Source organism: Terrapene carolina, unplaced genomic scaffold (assembly GCF_002925995.2).
Source record: "Terrapene carolina triunguis isolate 2854851 unplaced genomic scaffold, T_m_triunguis-2.0 Scaffold33715, whole genome shotgun sequence".
Lineage (NCBI taxonomy): Eukaryota > Metazoa > Chordata > Testudines > Emydidae > Terrapene > Terrapene triunguis.
In genome coordinates this window covers 5,474,392-5,493,866 of record NW_020698066.1, presented here as the reverse complement: position 1 = coordinate 5,493,866, position 19,475 = coordinate 5,474,392, and the positions used below count along the sequence as shown (strand labels likewise).

At 39.9% G+C, this 19,475-nt stretch overlaps 1 protein-coding gene across 1 annotated transcript in view; it reads left to right on the top strand.

Annotated features, from left to right (window-relative positions):
• Window positions 1-9,494, top strand: part of LOC112111149 (T-box transcription factor TBX20) — a 45,299-nt gene extending 35,805 nt beyond the window's left edge. Inside the window, exons 7-8 of the mRNA XM_026663485.1 lie at window positions 3,596-3,708; window positions 8,891-9,494. Coding sequence (XP_026519270.1) covers window positions 3,596-3,708; window positions 8,891-9,231 — 454 coding nt within the window. The 3' untranslated portion in view covers window positions 9,232-9,494. The remainder of the gene's footprint in view (window positions 1-3,595; window positions 3,709-8,890) is intronic.
• The last annotated feature ends 9,981 nt before the right edge of the window (window positions 9,495-19,475 follow it).

The following is a 19,475-nucleotide window of genomic DNA, read 5'->3' as shown; positions in this document are numbered from 1 at the left end:
GATTTTCAGTCTACAGTTTTCATTTATTAAGTATTTTTATTGAACAGAATCACAATATGGCAAATATTGATTTCTCTTTCAGTGATTTATAAAATTATCTGCATATATCTTTTGAGCAATGTTGTGACATGAACAGCCTAGTTTTTAATCCCTTTCATTTGCTTAAGACCTTTTGCACATATAAATATAAAACTATACGTTTTAAATAAATGAGTATTGTTCCCATTAAGTTCATTTCTATGTTTGGGGTGGGGTTTTTTTTGAGTATTTCTCTCCCCCACCCCCAATCTCCATATACAGATTGTCATGCTATAGGTATCCTAGATAGTGCACTTTTGTCTAATCCAAAATTCCAGGTAATCTGTGTAGGGGGTACTTGGTTGGAGGGCTTACTCTTTTACTCCACCACACAGACACGTTGTGTGACTCAAAATCTAGACCTTTAAAATTAAAAATCATTAGTTGTTTTGTAATAAAACCATAAACCAGCAATGCAGTCAGACTAGATTAGTTTATGTAAAATTTTGAATGTTAAACCTCAGCTGCAGAGAACAGGGCCTTGTCTGCACTAGAAAGGGTTTGCCGTTAAAACTCTAACCCAAATCGTCCTAGTGCAGATGCAGCTTACACCAGCAAAAGAGTTCTTTTGTCCGTACAACTCATTCCATTTCCCCAATGAAATAAACAATACCAGCAAAAGAACTTTTTTGCTAGTATAACAGTATCTACATTAGGGTTTTTGCTGGTATAAAAAGGCATAAAAAAAAAAAAATCACAGCCCTAAGCGACATTACAGTACAGGCAAAAAATTTTGTGTAGACCTGGCCCAAGGTTGTAGCTCAGAACTAACACTTTTGTGTCATGAGCTGCTTTTTCTAATCTCAGTTTCCTCATTCTGATTTTTTTCCTGTTTTTAAAATACTTTTCTTTTCACAATGAATCTGATGATTTGTGGCACAATATCTGCGAAATAATAGTAATAATAATTTAAAAAAAAAATCCTAACATACTGTGCCCCACTTTCAAACTTTTCACATTCAGGGTTCACTTAAAAGTCAGACCTCTTTTCCCTTTGAAAAAAGACAACCACATAAGATAATACAGTTCTCTGTCTAGCAAAGTGACCCATCTGGAAAGAATTTAGTCTGCAATAATTGTGGGTATTTGATTTAGTTTTAAATTCCCATAGGGAAATTCAAAGGTAAATTTATTGGGCCAAATTCATCTGTAATGTACCTCCATTGAACCTCATAAGGTTACAGATGAATTTGGCCCATTGAACTAGAACTGGAGCCTGCATTGTTTCTGCCGTTTCACAACATTATTACATACCGTACATCAGAGTATATCATTACAAGCAGACATTTACTACTAATAAAGTCAATACAGACATATCACCTGAAAGTGATTTATTTTTTTCAGAGCTTTTAAGGTTAGTTGCTGTATATCTGGCCTTCAAATGTGAAAGTGCTTACCGCCTGGCATCTACCCCACTTTGCCAAGGCAATCCCAATTCATTATTCTATGCTGGTCTCCTATTCTCCATGTTTATTTATTTATTTCTTGGTAAGTAACATTTCCCAGTCTGTTTGAAAAAGAAAAGACTAAGAGGCATTAAATACATAACATAAACAATGCCGTCTGTCTTTTTCTTTGTAAAATCTTCTTGGAGATAGGCCTGATATGCCCACTGTTTTCAATCACTTAAAAGGCAATAATTCAATTATATCATCCTCTATGTAGGAACTGCCATTGCTTTCAGTCCACTTCCAATCCTGACACAAGTAAATCACTTAGATAAGATCCCCTTTTTATTTTTTTTCCAGGGGACTAGCATAAGTAATGATACCAGCGATAGACCAAGGACAAAATGACTATAATAGCCTTTTTGTAGGAAAGGAAAACATGTGGCACGGTGATTTATTGTGCTATTTGGAAAATGTTTTTCCTTGGAATTTTTGCAACAGCTGAATTGCCATAATAAAATACATGTAGCAAAATTATCAAATGGTAAGGCTGAAAGAAACCTGCGCTAAACAGATGTATTACCTTTGTGAAGGTATAAGGGATACCATGCCTCTGGGGTCAGAGGCCTGCAGTTGGCTGGCTAGCTAATTAGCCCTGCCCTCTGCACCTGAGAAAAGAGCTGGACCTTAATGGCTGATCCGTATAAAAGAGGGCAACAGGAAATAGAGAGGGGAGACTGCAACACCCATCAGAAAGTTGAGGGGGGTTGGTCAGGGGCTATGCTCCCAATGAACTACTATTGGAGCTACTGCAGAGAGGAATTGCTCCAGAAATCAAAATGGACAGAAAGGAGATTGTGTGAAGTCCTTTATTTCTGAGGCTCTGAGATAAGAGCCAGGAAATTTTGCATTGCTGGTGTGAGGGGCAAAATTGGGGAAGGGACTACTTGGCCTGCACAGGCTTTGAGGGAGGAGTCTGTGAAGTTTGGATTTGTTTTTGTTAAGAAGCCTTAAACTAAAAACATCTACCTCAGCTAGAAAGTGCTTGCCTGGATTCTGTGAGAGAGCTCAGGCAGAATTACCCCAGGGAGTGAGCTGGCTCAGCAAGAGCAAAACCTGGTTTGGTAGGAGGAAAGTGCTGTAAGATAGGCCCCAATTCTTTATAGACTGGATTTCCTGGATGAGAACAGGAATATAAAGTCACACTGGAAATGTATTTGATTCATTTTTGGTGTAATGCCACTGATTTAAATGGAAATATACCAGGGATTAATTTGGTCCTCTCCATAAATTGGTTTACTCATCATGTAGCTATGACTTTCTTCTATTTGTGTGAATTCAGTGCTTGTTCAAGGTGTCAGGCTGAGAGGTCTAGGCCTACCAGACCTCTGCTAGTCCACAGAATATGTACCACATGAGATTTCCCACAGCAGATTTCCTGTACTGTATTGTAAAATGCCTACACCCTGACTGTGAGGACTGTCCTTGCGGGTGAGCTGTGTCCATGCCTATGCCCTGATCTTGCTGATAATCTGTGCAAGAATGGGGGAGTGCCAGCTGTGATGGTAGTATTTGTGAAGTAGACACTTGTTCATTGTGAATTGGATTGTGACCATCACTCCTGACCCAGACCTAGTTTTACTAGCACAAATGTTCACAGAATGTGAATTGTAAGCTTGCATCTTCAAATACTTGCTGAGGCTGGTTTTATATTGACTGTCTGTGAAAACATACACGAGAAACTTGGTGGTAAATTTGCTCTCATTCATTCCAGGACCAGACACAATACAATGTAAGATGTGGCCAACAATGAGTAAACAATATTGATTGCATTTGGGATTTTTAACACAAGCCACAGAGTAACTGAAATGCATGAAACATCTTGTTTTAATGATTTTGAGAAAAATATGATCTGTTGGTGCGCACTTCATGAGCGGAGACAATCTGTTCATCATTTCCCCCCCTAATTTAATTATTCATTCAGCTATAGTGTCTGAACTGATGTCATCCATACGCGTCAGACACATCTGGCTTAGTTACAGCATAGAATGGGTTACGGGGTTTATACACTAAACAGAGGAGGTAATGCTTAGGATGCTACTGATGTACAATATTGCTTTCTTCCATAGAGAGAGTGTGGAGAGCCTTATTCAAAAGCATTCCTATGCACGCTCCCCCATCAGAACCTATGGAGGAGAAGATGATGTTCTGGGAGATGAGAGCCAGGCAACACAAAGCAGAGGTAGGAAAGTACATTGAAGAGAACACACTACGGGCTAAATTCTCCACTGCATCTCAACTCTTCGCAGTGCCGGGGAGAAGGGGGCCACAACCAGTGCTGCCCAGCTCTGCAGAGTTGCTTTAACTTATGCCACTGAGATAAGGCCCCAAACTGATCCTACACCAGTGGAGTTTAGCCCCCAGCCCATCTTTGGCATGCTTTGTTCACTGGTGGTGAGTTAGGAGGTGGTTGGTGCAGGAGAGAGCTATGCTGCTCTCACCAGCTTGATGCCAGGGAACATTCCTTTACCCAAGAACAACTCTGCTGGCCATCTCCAGCCAGAATATGTCTATGCTGCATTGCCTGAGCAGTGCCAAGGAACATGCAGGCTGGAGAATTGGCCTTGAACTTGTAATAACCTGGCTGACTAAAGCCCCAGTCCTTCCTGTCATTTCACTCCCAAATGACTTAGTTTTGCTTGTTTTACCAATTGCAAAACCAATTGCTACCCCGAGTTGCCTTCCAAATGGATGCTTGCTGGACAAGTTACATCTGCAGTCACTATGCTAGTTAAAATAGACCTGTAGGGCTATGGGTATCCCTTACTGTCCTTAATGTGTTATTCCCTGCCTGGTGACTTCATGACCTGCTTCATCTGCAAACTTTTTCAGGATCTCCAAAAGTTTATTTTGGGTTTAATTCTTGCAACAGGCAATGGTTTGCAAGGGTCCTCTCCTCACCCCAAATTGGTTTGATCATTTTGTTTAGGCAGTCTTGGGGGGGAGAGGAATAGCTCAGTGGTTTAAGCATTGGCCTGCTAAACCCAGGGTTGTGAATTCAATCCTTGAGGGTGCCATTTGGGGATCTGGAGCAAAAATAAATCTGTCTGGGACAGTACTTGGTCCTGCTGCAAAGGCAGGGGGCTGGACTGGACTCAATGACCTTTCAAGGTTCCTTTCAGTTCTATGAGATAGGTATATCCCATATAATACAATAATCAAATCTGAAAATGTGATCACAAAGGCCAGTAGTTTCTGAGAATCCCAGAGAAGCTGTCACTGTCTCCAGAACACAAAATGTCAAGTTCATGGTAACATGAAGTCTGGTTACCAAAGCTATTAACAAATAGGAGGTATACATATTGGTACACAAAACATAACCCTCTACAGTTAAAAATATACTGTATGTGTACCTATGTGTGCACATATACATATATGCATGTGTACACAAACTCATACATGACAGAGCTCAGGGTTACTAGTAGAGATAGAGCCAAGTGTAAAATTCAGATACTAATCCAGATTTGGATACAAACTTCCACACAACTCAGAGATATTCAGATTCAGGGTTTATACAAGATTTTGTTTTGGTCTATTGTAGAGAGAAGCTGTCTTTGCAGTTTGGGTCTAGATCCAAACTTCTCCCATGTTCAGGGATGTTCGGATTTGGTTCGGAATTTGGTTCAAGTCCACCTCTGTTATGGATTTGACATACCTTTCATTCTAGAGCAATTCACTTTTACTGGACTGCTTTTCCTGTCTAGTTATGCAGGGGAAGCATTTATCATGAATAATTTATCCAATGAATTTTGCTTTTCTTCTGCTTTTGAGGATTTGTCTGTGATCAGACTGATTTTATTTTATTTTTTCAAATGTGTGAGTGGTTGTGACCCCTAACAGTCTGGGAGCTGTTGGAACTGCTGTGCCCCCTAACAATTCAGCTGGGCTGGCCTCTCTCACACTGCTTTGCTGGTGACTCAGCCACTCTCTCCAGGCCCTGTTATCACCCAGCATGACAGCAAGTGGCACTACACCCAGCTGAGTTACCTGAATGCTTTACCTAAGCCACTCATGGACAAACAGGAGGCTCCCAGCTCCCCAGCCTTGCATCCCTACTGGAGTATAAACCCAGAATTATACCGTCTTGCACTGCACAGGGATCTGTATGATGCAAGCTTATTAATTAATTCACTCCCCCTCCTCGATGTGGGGAAGATATGCAACAGCCTTTGTTTACAGAGCTAGGATTCCCAAACACTTCACTCAAAAATTCACTGGTTAAGATAAAACATAAAACAAGTTTATTAACTACAGAAAGATAGATTAAGTGATTAGAAGTAATAGTAAACAGATCAAAGCAGATTACCTAGCAAATAAACAAAAACACAAACTGAGCCTAATATACTAGATAGATCGGATTTGAATTAGCAATATCTCACCCTGGCTGATGATACAAGCAGTCCACCAAGTTTCCATATACAGGCTAGAAATCTCTTTAGCCTGGGACCAGCACTTCTCCCCTGTTCCGTCTTTTTTCCTCAGGTGTTTCCAGGTATTCTTTTGTGTGGAGTGAGGTCCAGTCATGTCACTCCCCCCTTATATCTTCTTCCAACTTGCTGGGAAGCTTTTTTACTGTTACCTGCGTCAAATACTTCCCATTGTGTAGTGCTGTCTCGGAGAGGTTTCGGTTGTACATAGTTCCTGGGGTAAACCTTGTGTTTGTGTGTATTTCCTCAATAAGCCATTAACGTTGTTTGGCCTTTTTACTGTTGTACCTGAAAGGCTGCTTGTGGGCATTCTCAACCTCACAACATGTTTCAGTAGCACATACATAGCCAAACTTCATAACTCCACATACAATGATAGCACTTACCATCCAACAGGGTATTAAATGTTTAACAGAACAAGACTTTTAGAATGATACCTCAAAAGGCATACTTTGTACAAAACATGTCATAATTATATGACAGTGGTGAGTATGGGGTGCAGTGTGTCACAAAATGTATTTGTTGTTTGAAATTCTTCTGCAAAAAATTGTTTGCCTACATGTTGCTTGTGAGCTGTTTGTTCTGAATAGTCAGTATATCATTCAAACTGTTTTTCTTTGTCATATATGTGTTTTCATATTCTCTTTCATGACTGGCTAAGCATATCTCTTCCAGTCAGATTTCTGAAGCAAATGCCACCTATTGTAAACTTAAAATTCTTTCCCCAAGAATATTCTGCAATATTGGCTTAAGATTGTGCATTGCCAAACATTTTTGTCAGTGAACTTATTTCCCAGAATGCTGAGTTAGGGTGAAATTCTGGCCTCATTAAAGCCAATGTAAGTCTCACCATTGATTTCAAAAGGACAGGATTTGGACAGAAAAGCAAACACAAAAAGGACATGAACAAAGAAATAATAATAATAAAAATTAATATTTTTGTAGTGTTTGTCACCTCTCTGGGTTTTAGAGCTGCATAATCAGATGTGTATGAATAACCGTGACCGAGTGCACAGTTTGCATCAGACTTTGAGAGTGATTGACTTTCAAAAGTGGAAAAACCTCTTCTGTAGTTGTAGTCCTCGTCTACATGACATTGTTATAGAGGCATATCTATGGCTTTGTAGCTATGCTGCTATAGTGTCTGTAGTGTAGACATGGCCTTAGGGTACGTCTACACTTACTTCCTGGTTCGGCGGCAGGCAATCGATCTTCTGGGATCGATTTATCGCGTCTTGTCTAGACGCGATAAATTGATCCCGGATCGATCCCGGAAGTGCTCGCCGTCGACGCCGGTACTCCAGCTCGGCGAGAGGAGTACGTGGCATCGACGGGGGAGCCTGCCTGCCGCGTCTGGACCTGCGGTAAGTTCGGACTAAGGTACTTCGAATTCAGCTACGTTATTAACGTAGCTGAATTTGCGTACCTTAGTCCGAAGTGGGGGGTTAGTGTGGACCAGGCCTTAGTGTAGTTATCAAAGCAAATTATCCACAGGCATGCCAAAAAGATTGCTGTCAAGTGGGCTAATTAAAACATTTTTTTCATATGTAATTTAACCGTCTTACTTTTTTCTAATTCTGAAATCCTCAAAGGAGAGGAATAGCAAAGAAATGCTATAGGGTGTGAGGTTTCAGAAAACAGCAATTTTTGGAAGTTAACAAATAATAAACCCTTATTAGGTTAGAAAATTCTTCCTTAGAGCACATGTTTAATAGAACTGCATCCAATATTCCAATATATTTTGAGAGATTTCAGTAGCCAGGCAAGTCTGTCGATCCTACCACTTATGGTTACTATCTGATCACTAGAGCTTGCTGAAAACTGATTAAAAAAATAGGATCTTTTTGCAAATGTTTTATTTTCCTCCCTGACCCCAACCCCCCCCTCCCCTCTCCCCAAATTTTGACAAAATTTCACTAGGAAAAAATCCTTTTTAAAATCAATTTTTGATGAAATTTTTATCAAACTCAAATTTTGGAAAATTTTAACCAGCCCTGGTGACCAGCTGATATAAAATGTCAGGAGTGTGTTTCTTAACACATTGCTGCACTGAAATGAGACTTTACCTCTGCTAGCCAGATGTTTCAGTTTTTGGCAGCAGTATTAACAGTGGATGGCATTTTTATATCCTTCTACAGACTGACAAACTGCAAAATAAAATTCTATTTTAAAGTGGTGTATTCCTTGAGGTGCTATGTAAAATAAATGAGCAATGCTGATTTTGCTCTCCAAACAACTTCAACCAATTTCTTAAAATGAAACTTCATCTAAGGTGTAGGTATAAAAGGGAGCAATCCTGGAATAATAACCTAAAAAGTTAGGGAATTCTTTTAGAGTATTTAATTTCCAATGACAACCCCTCTTAACATAAGAATGGCCATACTGAGTTAGATCAGTGGTCCATCCAGTCTAATATCCTGTCTTCGGACAGCAGCCAATTCCAGGTGCTTCAGAGTGAATGAACAGAACAGGGCAATTATCAAGTGATCCATCCCCTGTTGTCCAGTCTTAACATCTGGTAGTCAGAGTCTGAGGGACACCCAGAGCTTTGGGCTGCATCCCTGACCATTTTGGCTTATAGCCATTGATGGACCTATCCTCCATAAGTGCCGGAACTAGAGATGCTGGGGGTGCTACCGCACCCTCTGGCTTGAAGTGGTCTCCATCATATGCAGGATTTACAGTTTGGTTCAATGGCTCTCAGCATCCCCACTATAAAAATTGTTCCAGCATGCCTGCTATCCTCCATGAACTTATCTAATTCTTTTTTTAACCCAATTATAGTTTTGGCCTTCACGACATTCCCTGGCACAATGAAGTGCACAGTCAATCTGTGGAATGTCTTCCATATCAACTTTGCTGTGAAAGATTCCCTTTCCTTTTATATCTTTTTGCTATTTTAGCTACCTTAGGCTTCAGCCTTTTATTTTCTTTCAGGATCAGCTTTTACAACATCCGATAACTTATCCCTCAGCTCCTGGGTATCCTCTTCAACCAGTTTTCCTGGATTTCAGCACCCACAGTCCTTGACTGCCCTTGGTACCAGCTCTGCATCCATAGCTACACCCATCCCTCATCCAATCCAAGGATCTCTGCCTCCATACAGCCGCCTGGGAATGCCTCTTACACCTTCTGCCATAGCCAGCTCAATGCAAGGTAGTGGCCCAACATTCCCATCATTCCACATGCCCAGATACCACCATTACTTTCAGCAGGGGCCTTATGCAGCTATTCAAGGACTGCGTCATTCCTCTGCAGTGATGACACCATTTGTATGACTGACATAAGACAAGGGAAATCAAGATTTTTAAATGTGCAAATTTGGTATGAAAATACAGGGGACCTTCCCAAAAGACCTATGGAGAAAGAGCTGAACTCATAACAGACCAGCTAACATAATGCATTGTGGATACAGATTCCTCCATCAAGGGGTCACAGCAAGAGAGAGTGAAGCTTGGAGTTGCAAAAGGATCTGTGTGCTACAGCCAAAAGTTCACAGGACTTTTAGCCAAGTGCAGGTTGATCCGAAGGTGCATTATGCCTAGCGGAGTAAGAAGGTGCGTTTACGCAGCAATGTACAAATTAATTGTGTATAGTTTTTTCCACATGCTAAAAGAATCCTGAAAGAGGCAATACTCTTACTTGACTCCATCCTTCCTTCTGAATAATGAGAGCCAATATGGGAAGATTTATTGCTATAGCTTTGAGCATGTTTAGGCTATCTCAGCATTAGTTTGCTGGGAGAAAAGGAGGGGGAAAGATTGTCCTTCTGGCTTATCTTCAATAAGAACCGTTTCTTAGTTCCAAAGGGGAAATACCAAGAAAATATGATCACAAAACAAGTCTTGAATTCTTTATTTTCTTTGAGTTCACAAAGTTATCAGTTCAGAAAAAAGACTGTTTGAGAACTATATAAAAATGTTATATTCTGTGCTTTGTCTAAAAATGAGCTCCTCACATATCCCAGAAGGGCGCAATTTAAGCATCTGTCAGGAGTGATGGAAGGAAAAATGTATTCTGAAGGATCTGTTACTTTTAATCTGAAAATGAAAGATCTCAAATCTTCACCCTGAATCATTTATCTGCCACTGATATTAAAGGACCCCTCTCTCCAGATGTGCACTTGTATGAGATAAAGGAACAGAGCCAAATTCTTTTACTATAAAGGTCTGCCCATCCAACTTGCAAATGTCAGTGGATCCTGGTGCATGACCAGCACATAAGAATTTACTAGCTTCTCCTCTGATTTTCATGGTGATGAGTAATGTTGCCAGCTATGCTGTCCTGCCAGGCAGACCAGAGCCAAATTCTATGCTTATATATGTTCCAGTTTGATCAGTGGAATGGCCTGGGGTATAAATCAGCATGTAATTTGGCCCACAATATTTTGCTCATATCTATCTTTTAATGGGTTTCTAATTAAACATGGTTGTGTAAACAATATGTCTGATTCTGGCTGCAATCCAGACTTTCTAGTTATTTTTTTTGTCTGTAATATAATAATGTAATTAGAATAATGGGTCAGATTTGCTCCTGTGCAGAGACCCAACTTGAGGCCTGTGCACCACTGAAGTCTTAAGAGGTGTTGATGCCTTGTGCTGGCTCTCTGTACGGGGTGAATTTCAACATCTGTGAAGAATAAACAACATTCAGATGAAAGAGCAGGGTCCAATCAGCTCAGCCAATGTATAGTTTCTGTATATAGGTAAGAAATACCATATGCTTATTGACCCCAGTTCTTACACCCTAGTCATGAGTTCTATAAAGAGAACTTACAAGGGGCTGTAGGGGCTGATCAGAAGTAAGGCTTAGAGTGGAAGGCCAGTCTTCATCACATTATTCTGTTCTATACCTGACCAATGTGTGTTACAACATTATATGCAATAGAGATCGCAGCATTTTATGCTATATGCCATACATCTGGGTGAATGGAAAGGCATGTCACATAACAGTCTTTTGGCTGTCGCCCACTGACTTGCCCACTGACTGCCACAAAATGCTGTAACACCATCTCACACTTTGCCTAATTCTTACGCTATGTTCCGTTGCAGCTGAGTAAAACAAAGGATGATATTTGTCTCACAGATGAGACCTGTACTGATAAATCAAGAACAGCTGGTTGCCTTTAAAATCTTGTCAATTTTTCCCTTGAACAAATAGGTACCATTACCTCAGTAATTGAAGTTTTATTTTGCCTTCACCCAACTTTGCATAGGGAATGCTGCAAAGACTGGTGTAAAATTATCTGAGGCAACTGAGTTTGTTTTGTGTTTTTTTGTTTGTTTGTTTTTTATTTTTATTTTTTTTGGAATGGGTGAACATGATAATCCATTCATGATTTCTGGACTCAGAGGTCCTCTGGGAAATATCACAAATCAATATACTGGGCCAAGCCTTCTGTCTGCTTGCATGGGCTGTAAATAGATGTTGAATTTGGCCAGCTGTACCTACATACTGGAGTTTGCACTTGGCTGTCAGACTTAGCTGCAAGGTATTTGTACTGAAGACCCACTTTTGGCTAATCATGCCCTGTTTTGATATGAAGAACCCTACTTTTGGGGAAATCTGAGAATATTGGTGGAACAGATACATATGCTGCAAAAGTTAGTTCACTCCTCAAATATATAGATAATGCCACATTTTAAAAATGTTCAGTGCAGATTTGGTGGGACAATTGACAGTTTTCCCTCCCCTTTCAATTGTTTGGCTTACATAGCATAAATGTCATTCCTTTTTAACTAGGTGCTAATCCTATGCTAGCTAATGGCAAAATCTGAGGAAAATTGTGACCTCGTATACATCCTGTGCAACTTCAGTAACTTATTTGGTGTTGCATGTAGTGTTACTGTGTGAAGAATTCAGCCCAGTTGCTTTAAAACTCTTTTGTGTGTGCACGTACCAGAAAATGCTCAAGCAAGTACAGTGGCTCTCTGTTTCAGTTGACTCAAGAAGTAAATTTGAAACAGGTAGGCTGATGGAGCCTTTATAATTTGAGACCAATCTTCTCACGTTGACCTGCTGTTCCTCTATAAAGCGAAGTCTAAGCAATAAATTCTTTGACCTCTTTAGCCATTTTTATGAGTCCGTCCTAATAGCGCCAATATTCTCCATGTGAAATTTCTGCTATGATGCTAACGGAGTATGAAAAAGTTTCAAAGAAAGTTCTATTTCTTCCTAGGGTACAAGTATAGTAACAGACAAATGCTAAAATATCCAATGAAAGGCAAATGCTTCTTCACTAGGAATAAAATGTGAAAGGTCTATAGAAAAATATGGCACTAGCCCTCTCCTCATGTAGAGAACATGCATGGGAGTGGGACTTCTCTCCAAAACTCATGGACTATTCCCCACGGCAGGGAGGGGTTTGCCATCCTATCAGTCAGGAAGGGGATAAGGCTTTTGAACCTCAGTGACTGAAGAGCCACAGATTGATTCCAAAGCCCTTAGGGTCTCTGAGTAGTCAACCCCTCTTTTGTGCTGTCTGACTAGTTCCTCCCCACAGCAACATAATCCCTTTTAAACCACTGCACCCATTGGATTCCCCATCAATGCAGGCGAAGAAAACACATGATTCAAATGCAGTGTGGCCATGGAGCTCCCAGCAGCATTAATCCAGGGGTCTCCAGTCTCCTGGATCTTGTAGAAGGGTTTCAGTTGGTGGTAGAGGAGAGCAATGTTACTGAATGGGAGCACCCATGCCAGTATTGACATAGGTATGGGGAATTTCTGCCCTATATTATTGTGATTTGCTCTCCTTCTTGCCTTCCAGCAGAAGGCAGCATCTGAGTGTAAATTTTGACTGTTCTTAGGGGGTGAAATCCTTGCCCCACTAAAGTCGGTAGCAAAGCTGTAACTGACTTTAATGGGAACAAGATTTCACCAAGCTTTTCCAATCTCGCTAATGGCATCTCGCTAGCTGGACAGTGACATTAGTGACAATGCCAGTGTAGGAACTTGTCAGAGGAGACTAGTAACCAGTTTTCAGACTGCTTTACATTGATTTGAATAAGTAGATAAAAAATTTAGAAATGTAATCCAGATTTTAACTGCTTAAACATTGAATTTTTTTTATGATTGCTTAAAAAAAAAGAATCCCTGTTCTGCTTTGATGCTGGCTCAGTAATCTCTTCCAGTAATCTCTTCCTGAATTGCCAATATCCCAATGATAGCACTTTGAGGAAAAATGTCTGCCACTGGTAGATGGCTTAGCAATGCCAAATATAATTTAAACTGTTCTATTTCTATGTATTTCACATTTTATGCCTGATATAGAACATTCCTCATTTTTTCCGAGCTTTCTTGGCTAAGCAAAATGGGTGATCTTCTCTTTTAAGGAGGGCTGGATGAACATGCCCGGATTTGCTTTTCAAACAGAATGGTAAGATTATCTTCAGTCCATTGTTTTATTGCCTGGCTCTGTGTTATGAATAGATTTGGATGTTTTTTTTTTTTAATTACTCTGTTACCCAGAAATATTCACATCTTGTATCAATCAAAGGAATCCCAGACTAAGGCAAATGACTTAGATGCCTTTATCCAATTTCCTTTTTATTTCTGGAACACTGAAAGAAGTAAGACATAAAACACATCTTAAATTTAGCTGTTCAGTTTTCAGAAGTGCCCTAGTAGGTCTGTTGCCTACTCTGCAGGACAGTCCTGGGTACAAATTCAGAGCCATTGATTGTAGTGAGATACAGAACACATGAATTGACTTAAGCAGTATAGACGAAATGGGTTAAATTCCAAAACTAAGGAGCAATTTCTTTCATTTCAGATAAAAATGGGCCCTTGCTAGGTCCAAGGAAAACGTTAAGTCTTCTCTACTCTGGGAAATGTTGTAGCCATTTTTCAGCTCAGGTGCAGTCCCACCTATGGGTAAGGTCTAGTGGAGAGAGACTGCAGGTTGTCACTGGCATCATGGCCTGTGCATAGTCTGCACTAGCTCGTACATCTTTGGTGGCACCAGTGGAACAGCACCAGTGCTGAAAAATCGACAAAATTTCCTAGCAAACACACCCCCTTAAGGCCTTGAGAGCAACGGTAGGTGCCAAGTGCTTCTAAAAGTCTTGCCATTGGGCACTAACTTTTCCTGTACTGCAATGGACCATGGGGGGACAACATCTCAAGATTCAGCAAATATTTGACTTTTAAAAACCAACTTGTTTTTAAAAACAAAAAGGTGATTTGATGACTTGTTTAGATCCCACAAGATCTTTGTGTGTATTGTGGGAGATCAGAAGTATTAATGAAAAATGTTTTTAAAATCTTTTGGGAAGTGTCCTAAACTGAAAGCTTATACCAATTGGGTGAAATTCACCCCTGTGTAGAGTCAGCATTCAGGCCTAAGCACCACATGTCTCATTATTTGAAGAGGCTCTGTGGCAAGAGCCATTCTGTTGGTTCTCTGCACAGGGTGACTTTTACTCATTGAAATGAATGTTCATTTGGTGAGGCCTAATTCTTACCACTCCTTACTGTCCCTTTCTGCAGCAGAAAATGTGGTTTCGCTACTTACAACTTCTGTCCTGCAGTGAGGTGGCATTTTGGACTCTCTGGTAAACTGTCATTGAATGTGGTTTCTGGTCTGTAAAATGAGAGAGACAATCTTTCGAGCTTACACAGAGCTCTTCTTCAAGTCTGGGAAACATATTCAGAGTGTCACAGCTAAATACAAGGTGAAACAGATGATTTAGTATAAATAGTTAACACATTTCAAGGGACCATTCAAGGTGAAGTGGCCTATTAACTACTTTTGCTAAACAATCTGTTCTGCCTTGTATTTAGCTTTGTTTGTTTATTTGTGACACTCTGAATATATTTCCCAGACCTGAAGAAGAGCTCTGTGTAAAGCTTGTCTCTCTCACCAACAGAAGTTGATCCAGTCAAAGATATTACCTCACCCACCTTGTCAGTCCCAGGATATTAGAGACATGGCTACAACAACACTGCATACAAGTTTTTATTGCGTTATTTTCCCTTTTGAAATAAATTGAGCAGTGATCTAAATAAACACTCTGTGAAGTAACTTATCATAGTATATGGACAAGAAATACAGTTTGCTGTATTTTACCTCTGGCACATTTTAAATAGTCTCTTATTTTCTTATTGTACCTTCAGAAATGGGTAAAGATTTCTTTTTAAAAACAGGGAAGGTAAAAACTGGATGTGTAGCCTCTTTAACAGAATGTACCACAGTCCTGCTGTTTGCTGTGTTTAATTTGTTGTTTATAATGCCTTGAGTGAGCACATTCACCATGTAATGAAAGTGTGTGTTTGGGGAGAGGGGTGGGGAGGGGGTGATGGAGGGGAAATCTTTTTATGGAAAAAAGTTATGAACATAACAAACTATGAAGCAACATCTAATGAGAAATTTCTTTTTAAGTGCAATATATTTATTTCTGCTAGAAATATAATATCAACATTATGTAATATTTGAAGCATTAAATGTTATTTGTAAACAGCTTAAAATTATATATATATCACAAAATTGTACATAAGTGCAAATGTGTGGATATCCATTTTCTTTCATTAAAATATTGGGTGTTTTGATATAATCCTTATTATACAAAGCTTCCTCCTTCTGGTGTTCTCCAGTTAATCACTGATGCACTTCTGTGATGGCATGCAAAATTCAGGCATGACTGCTGATGTGTGAAAGGTAGCCTAACTTCTTCATATTGAAGCCACAGTCGTCATAGGAGAGTGGTAACTCTGCTATAGTTAAGTGTAGTTGAGACTTGACTACTGTTTAATAGAAAAGTCGTTATAGAAATCTACCTGTTTGCCTAGACTGTCTTGAAAATTGCTGTGCCTCATAAGGGCCCAGAATAGGGCTGGTTAGCTGATATTTGGGATTGTTTGAGCAAGGGGTTCCCTAGCTTAAAAACCCCTTTGAAAGCCTTGTGACAATCCTCTAATCCTTCTAATGTCTTTGTGCACACACCTGTGGCTCAGACGCTGGTTCTGATCCTTCCCAAACTGATATCAACCCCTTGGGATTTCTCAGCTAGTGCACAGCACCCACTGGCTCTTGGGGGAAGCAACACTGGAAAAGTTATTGAGGATCAAGCTGACTATTCCAGGTTGGCAAAGAACTGCCATGTTGGGTCAGAGCAGTACTCTATCTAGCCTAGTATCCTGTCTCTGACAGTGGCTAATACCAGAGCTTCAGGAGGAGTGTACAGAACAGGGCAGTTAGTGATCCACTCCTGTCTTCCCCATCTGGCAGTCAGAGGTTTAAGGTTGCCCCAAACATTGGGTTGCAACCCTGACCATCTTTGCTAATAGCCATTGCTGGACCTATCTGCCATGAACTTACCTAGTTCATTTTTGAACCTGGTTGCACTTTTGGCCATCATAACATCACATGGCAATGAGTGCCACAGTTTAATTGTGTGTTGTATGAAAAAAGATTTCCTCTTGTATTAAATCTGCTGCCTACTAACTTAATTGGGTGACCCCTTGTATTTGTATTGTGGGAAAGTGTAAATAACACTTTCCCCCACACCATTCATGATTTTATAGACCTTTATCATATCCCCCTTAGTCATCTGTTTTAAATGGAACAATCCTAATCTTTTTAGTCTCTCCTCATATGGAAGCTATTCTATATCCTTGATCATCTTTGATGCCGTTCTCTAAAACTTTTCCAGTTCCACTTTATCCTTTTTGAGATAGGGCAACAAGAACTGCATGCAGTATTCAAGGTGTCGACACACCATGGATTTATATTATAATATGATATTTTCTATCCTTTTCCTAATAGTTCTTAACCTTCTGTTTGCATTTTTGACTGCTGCTATGCATTGAACTGAAGTTTTCAGAGAACTATCCACAGTGACTAAAATCTTTCTTGAGTGGTGACAGCTAATTAAGAATCCATTATTATATGTGTAGCTGGGATTATTTTTTCCAATATGCATCACTTTGCACTATCAAAGTTGATTTTCATCTGCCATTTTGTTGCCCAGTCTCCCAGTTTGGTGAGATGCCCCTGTAACTCTCTGCAGTAAGCTTTAGATTTACAAAAACATTCAAGATAATTATTGTAGACCATTCCTGGTGTGGGTCACAGTTGAGAATGCCAGATTCAGGACAAGCTGATAAAAAAAACAGTGTCGGTATACCCCAGAATTGGTGAATTCACCAAGCCAGTAACAAAAGTGAGCTCCTATATCACTACACTGATTAAAAAGAAGCTAAAAATACAGTCTCCTTAAGCAATCCATCCCCTATCACCACCGAGACATCTGGTCTTTATGATGAGAAGTTACTGAAAACCAGATTAATCATACATAAGGTTCTTCTAATCCCAAAGGATCAGCCACTCCCCCAGGTCAATATGTATACTTTAGATCTTACCAAATATCTCACTGTTGCCAATTCCTTTAGTAACTAAAAACAAAAGGTTTATTAATATAAAAAAGTTATTAAATGGTTGAGTCATCTACATTACACTTGATTTCAGAGTTTGCAGATCAGGATAATAGCAGTGATGTTAAATCTCCTAGCTTGTAATAAATCACCCAAGCAGATTGAGGGTCATTCAGTTCTTTGTTCAAAGCTTCCTTAGAAAATCACAGTCCAGAGATGAAAAAGCAGGAATGAAGACAAAGCAGTGATGTCATAGCTTGCAATTTATAGCTCAGCTCAAGTGCAATGGAAAGTTACTGGCCAATATGGGATCCACGGTCACATGAGAATGGAAAGTCACTGGTAAAAGATGGAGTCTTAGATCATTTCCTTATGAACATGTCTCGTTGAGCCATGAGGCATTCATTGAGTACATGCTTCTTGAGGAGTTTTCAGGAGGCTCCCTAGAATACTTGATTGTCCTTAATGGGCCATCATGCAGGCTGGCTAGGGTTGATGCAGATCTGTCTGGGTGTGTGTGTGTGTGTGTGTGTCACGGAGGAACACAACACATGTTTTAGATACAAATACATAGCAAATATTCATAACTTGAGATACAAAAATGGTACATGCATATAAACAGGATGATGATACTTAACAGTCTAACTTTTCCACTGATACCTGTCATGACATACTTTGTAAAAGATTTTTTGCAACTTTGTGACAGTGGTGACGTATCAGTGCAACTAGTTAACTGTGATACTGTACAAAAAGGAAGATATCTGCAAACTTTGCCACTTTACTGTTCACTCCCCTTATCCAGATCATTTATGAATATGTTGAACAGCACAGGTCCCAGTACAGATCCTTGGAGGGAGCCCGCTGTTTACCACTCTCCACTGTGAAAGACCACTTATTCCTACCCTTTGTTTCCTATTTTTTAACCAGTTCCTAATCCACAAAAGAACCTTCCCTCTTATCCCATGATTTAAAAGCCTTTGAGGGATCTTGTCAAAGGATTTCTGAAAATCCAAGTACACTATCTCAAGTGGATCACCCTTATCCACATGCTTGTTCACTTCCTCAAAGATTTCTAATAGATTGGTGAGGCATGACTTCCCTTGGCAAAAGCTGTGTTGACTCTTCTGCAACAAATCATGTTCATCTATGTGTCGGATAATTCTATTCTTTACTATAGTTTCAACTAATGCTCCCAGTGCTGAAGTTAGGCTCACTTGCCTGTAATTGCCAGGATCGCCTCTGGAGCTGTTTTTAAAAATCAACATTACAGGTTGGTGCAGAGGCTTGTTTCAGCAATAGGTTACATATTACTGTTAGTAGTTCTGCAATTTCATATTGAAGTTCCTTCAGAACGCTTGGATGAATACCATCTGGTCCTGGTGACTTATTACTGTTTAGTTTTCACTTTGTTCTAAAACCTCTTCTATTGACACATCAGTGTGGGACAGTATTTCAGATTTGTCACCCAAAAAGAATAGCTCTGATGTGGGTATCTCCCCCACATCTTCTGCACTGAAGACCAATGCAAAGAATTCATTTAGCTTCTTTGCAATGGCCTTCTCTGGCTTGAGTGCTCCTTTAACACTTTGGTTGTCTATTGGCCCAGTTTCCTGTTTGGCAGGTTTCCTGCTTCTGGTATACTTACAAACGCTAACAGTAAGTTTTTTGTTTTTGTTTTTTTTAGCAAGTTGCTTCTAAAATTATTTCTTGGCCTGCCTTATACTTAACCTTCCTGAGTTTGTGCACCTTTCTATTCTCCTCACTAGGATTTAACTTCCAAATTTTAAAACATACCTTTTTTTTTTGCTTCTAATGGTCTCTGTTACTCTACTGTTTAGTCATGGTGGCATTCTTTTGGTCCTCTTACTGTCTCTTCTGATTTGAGATATACATTTAGTCTGAGCCTTTATTATGGTATTTTGAAATAGACCCCATGCTCATAACAAGCACATTCATTCTCATGTAGTTCCCCTTTTTAAAGTTAAATGTTACCATGGTGGGGTTTGGGCATTATCCCCTCTACAAGGATGTTATGGTTGCTATTACTGAGCAGTTCAGCTATATTCACCTCTTGGACCAGATCCTGTGCTCCACTTAGAGCTAGATCAAGAATTGCCTTTCACCTTTTGGGTTTCAGGACAAGGTGCTC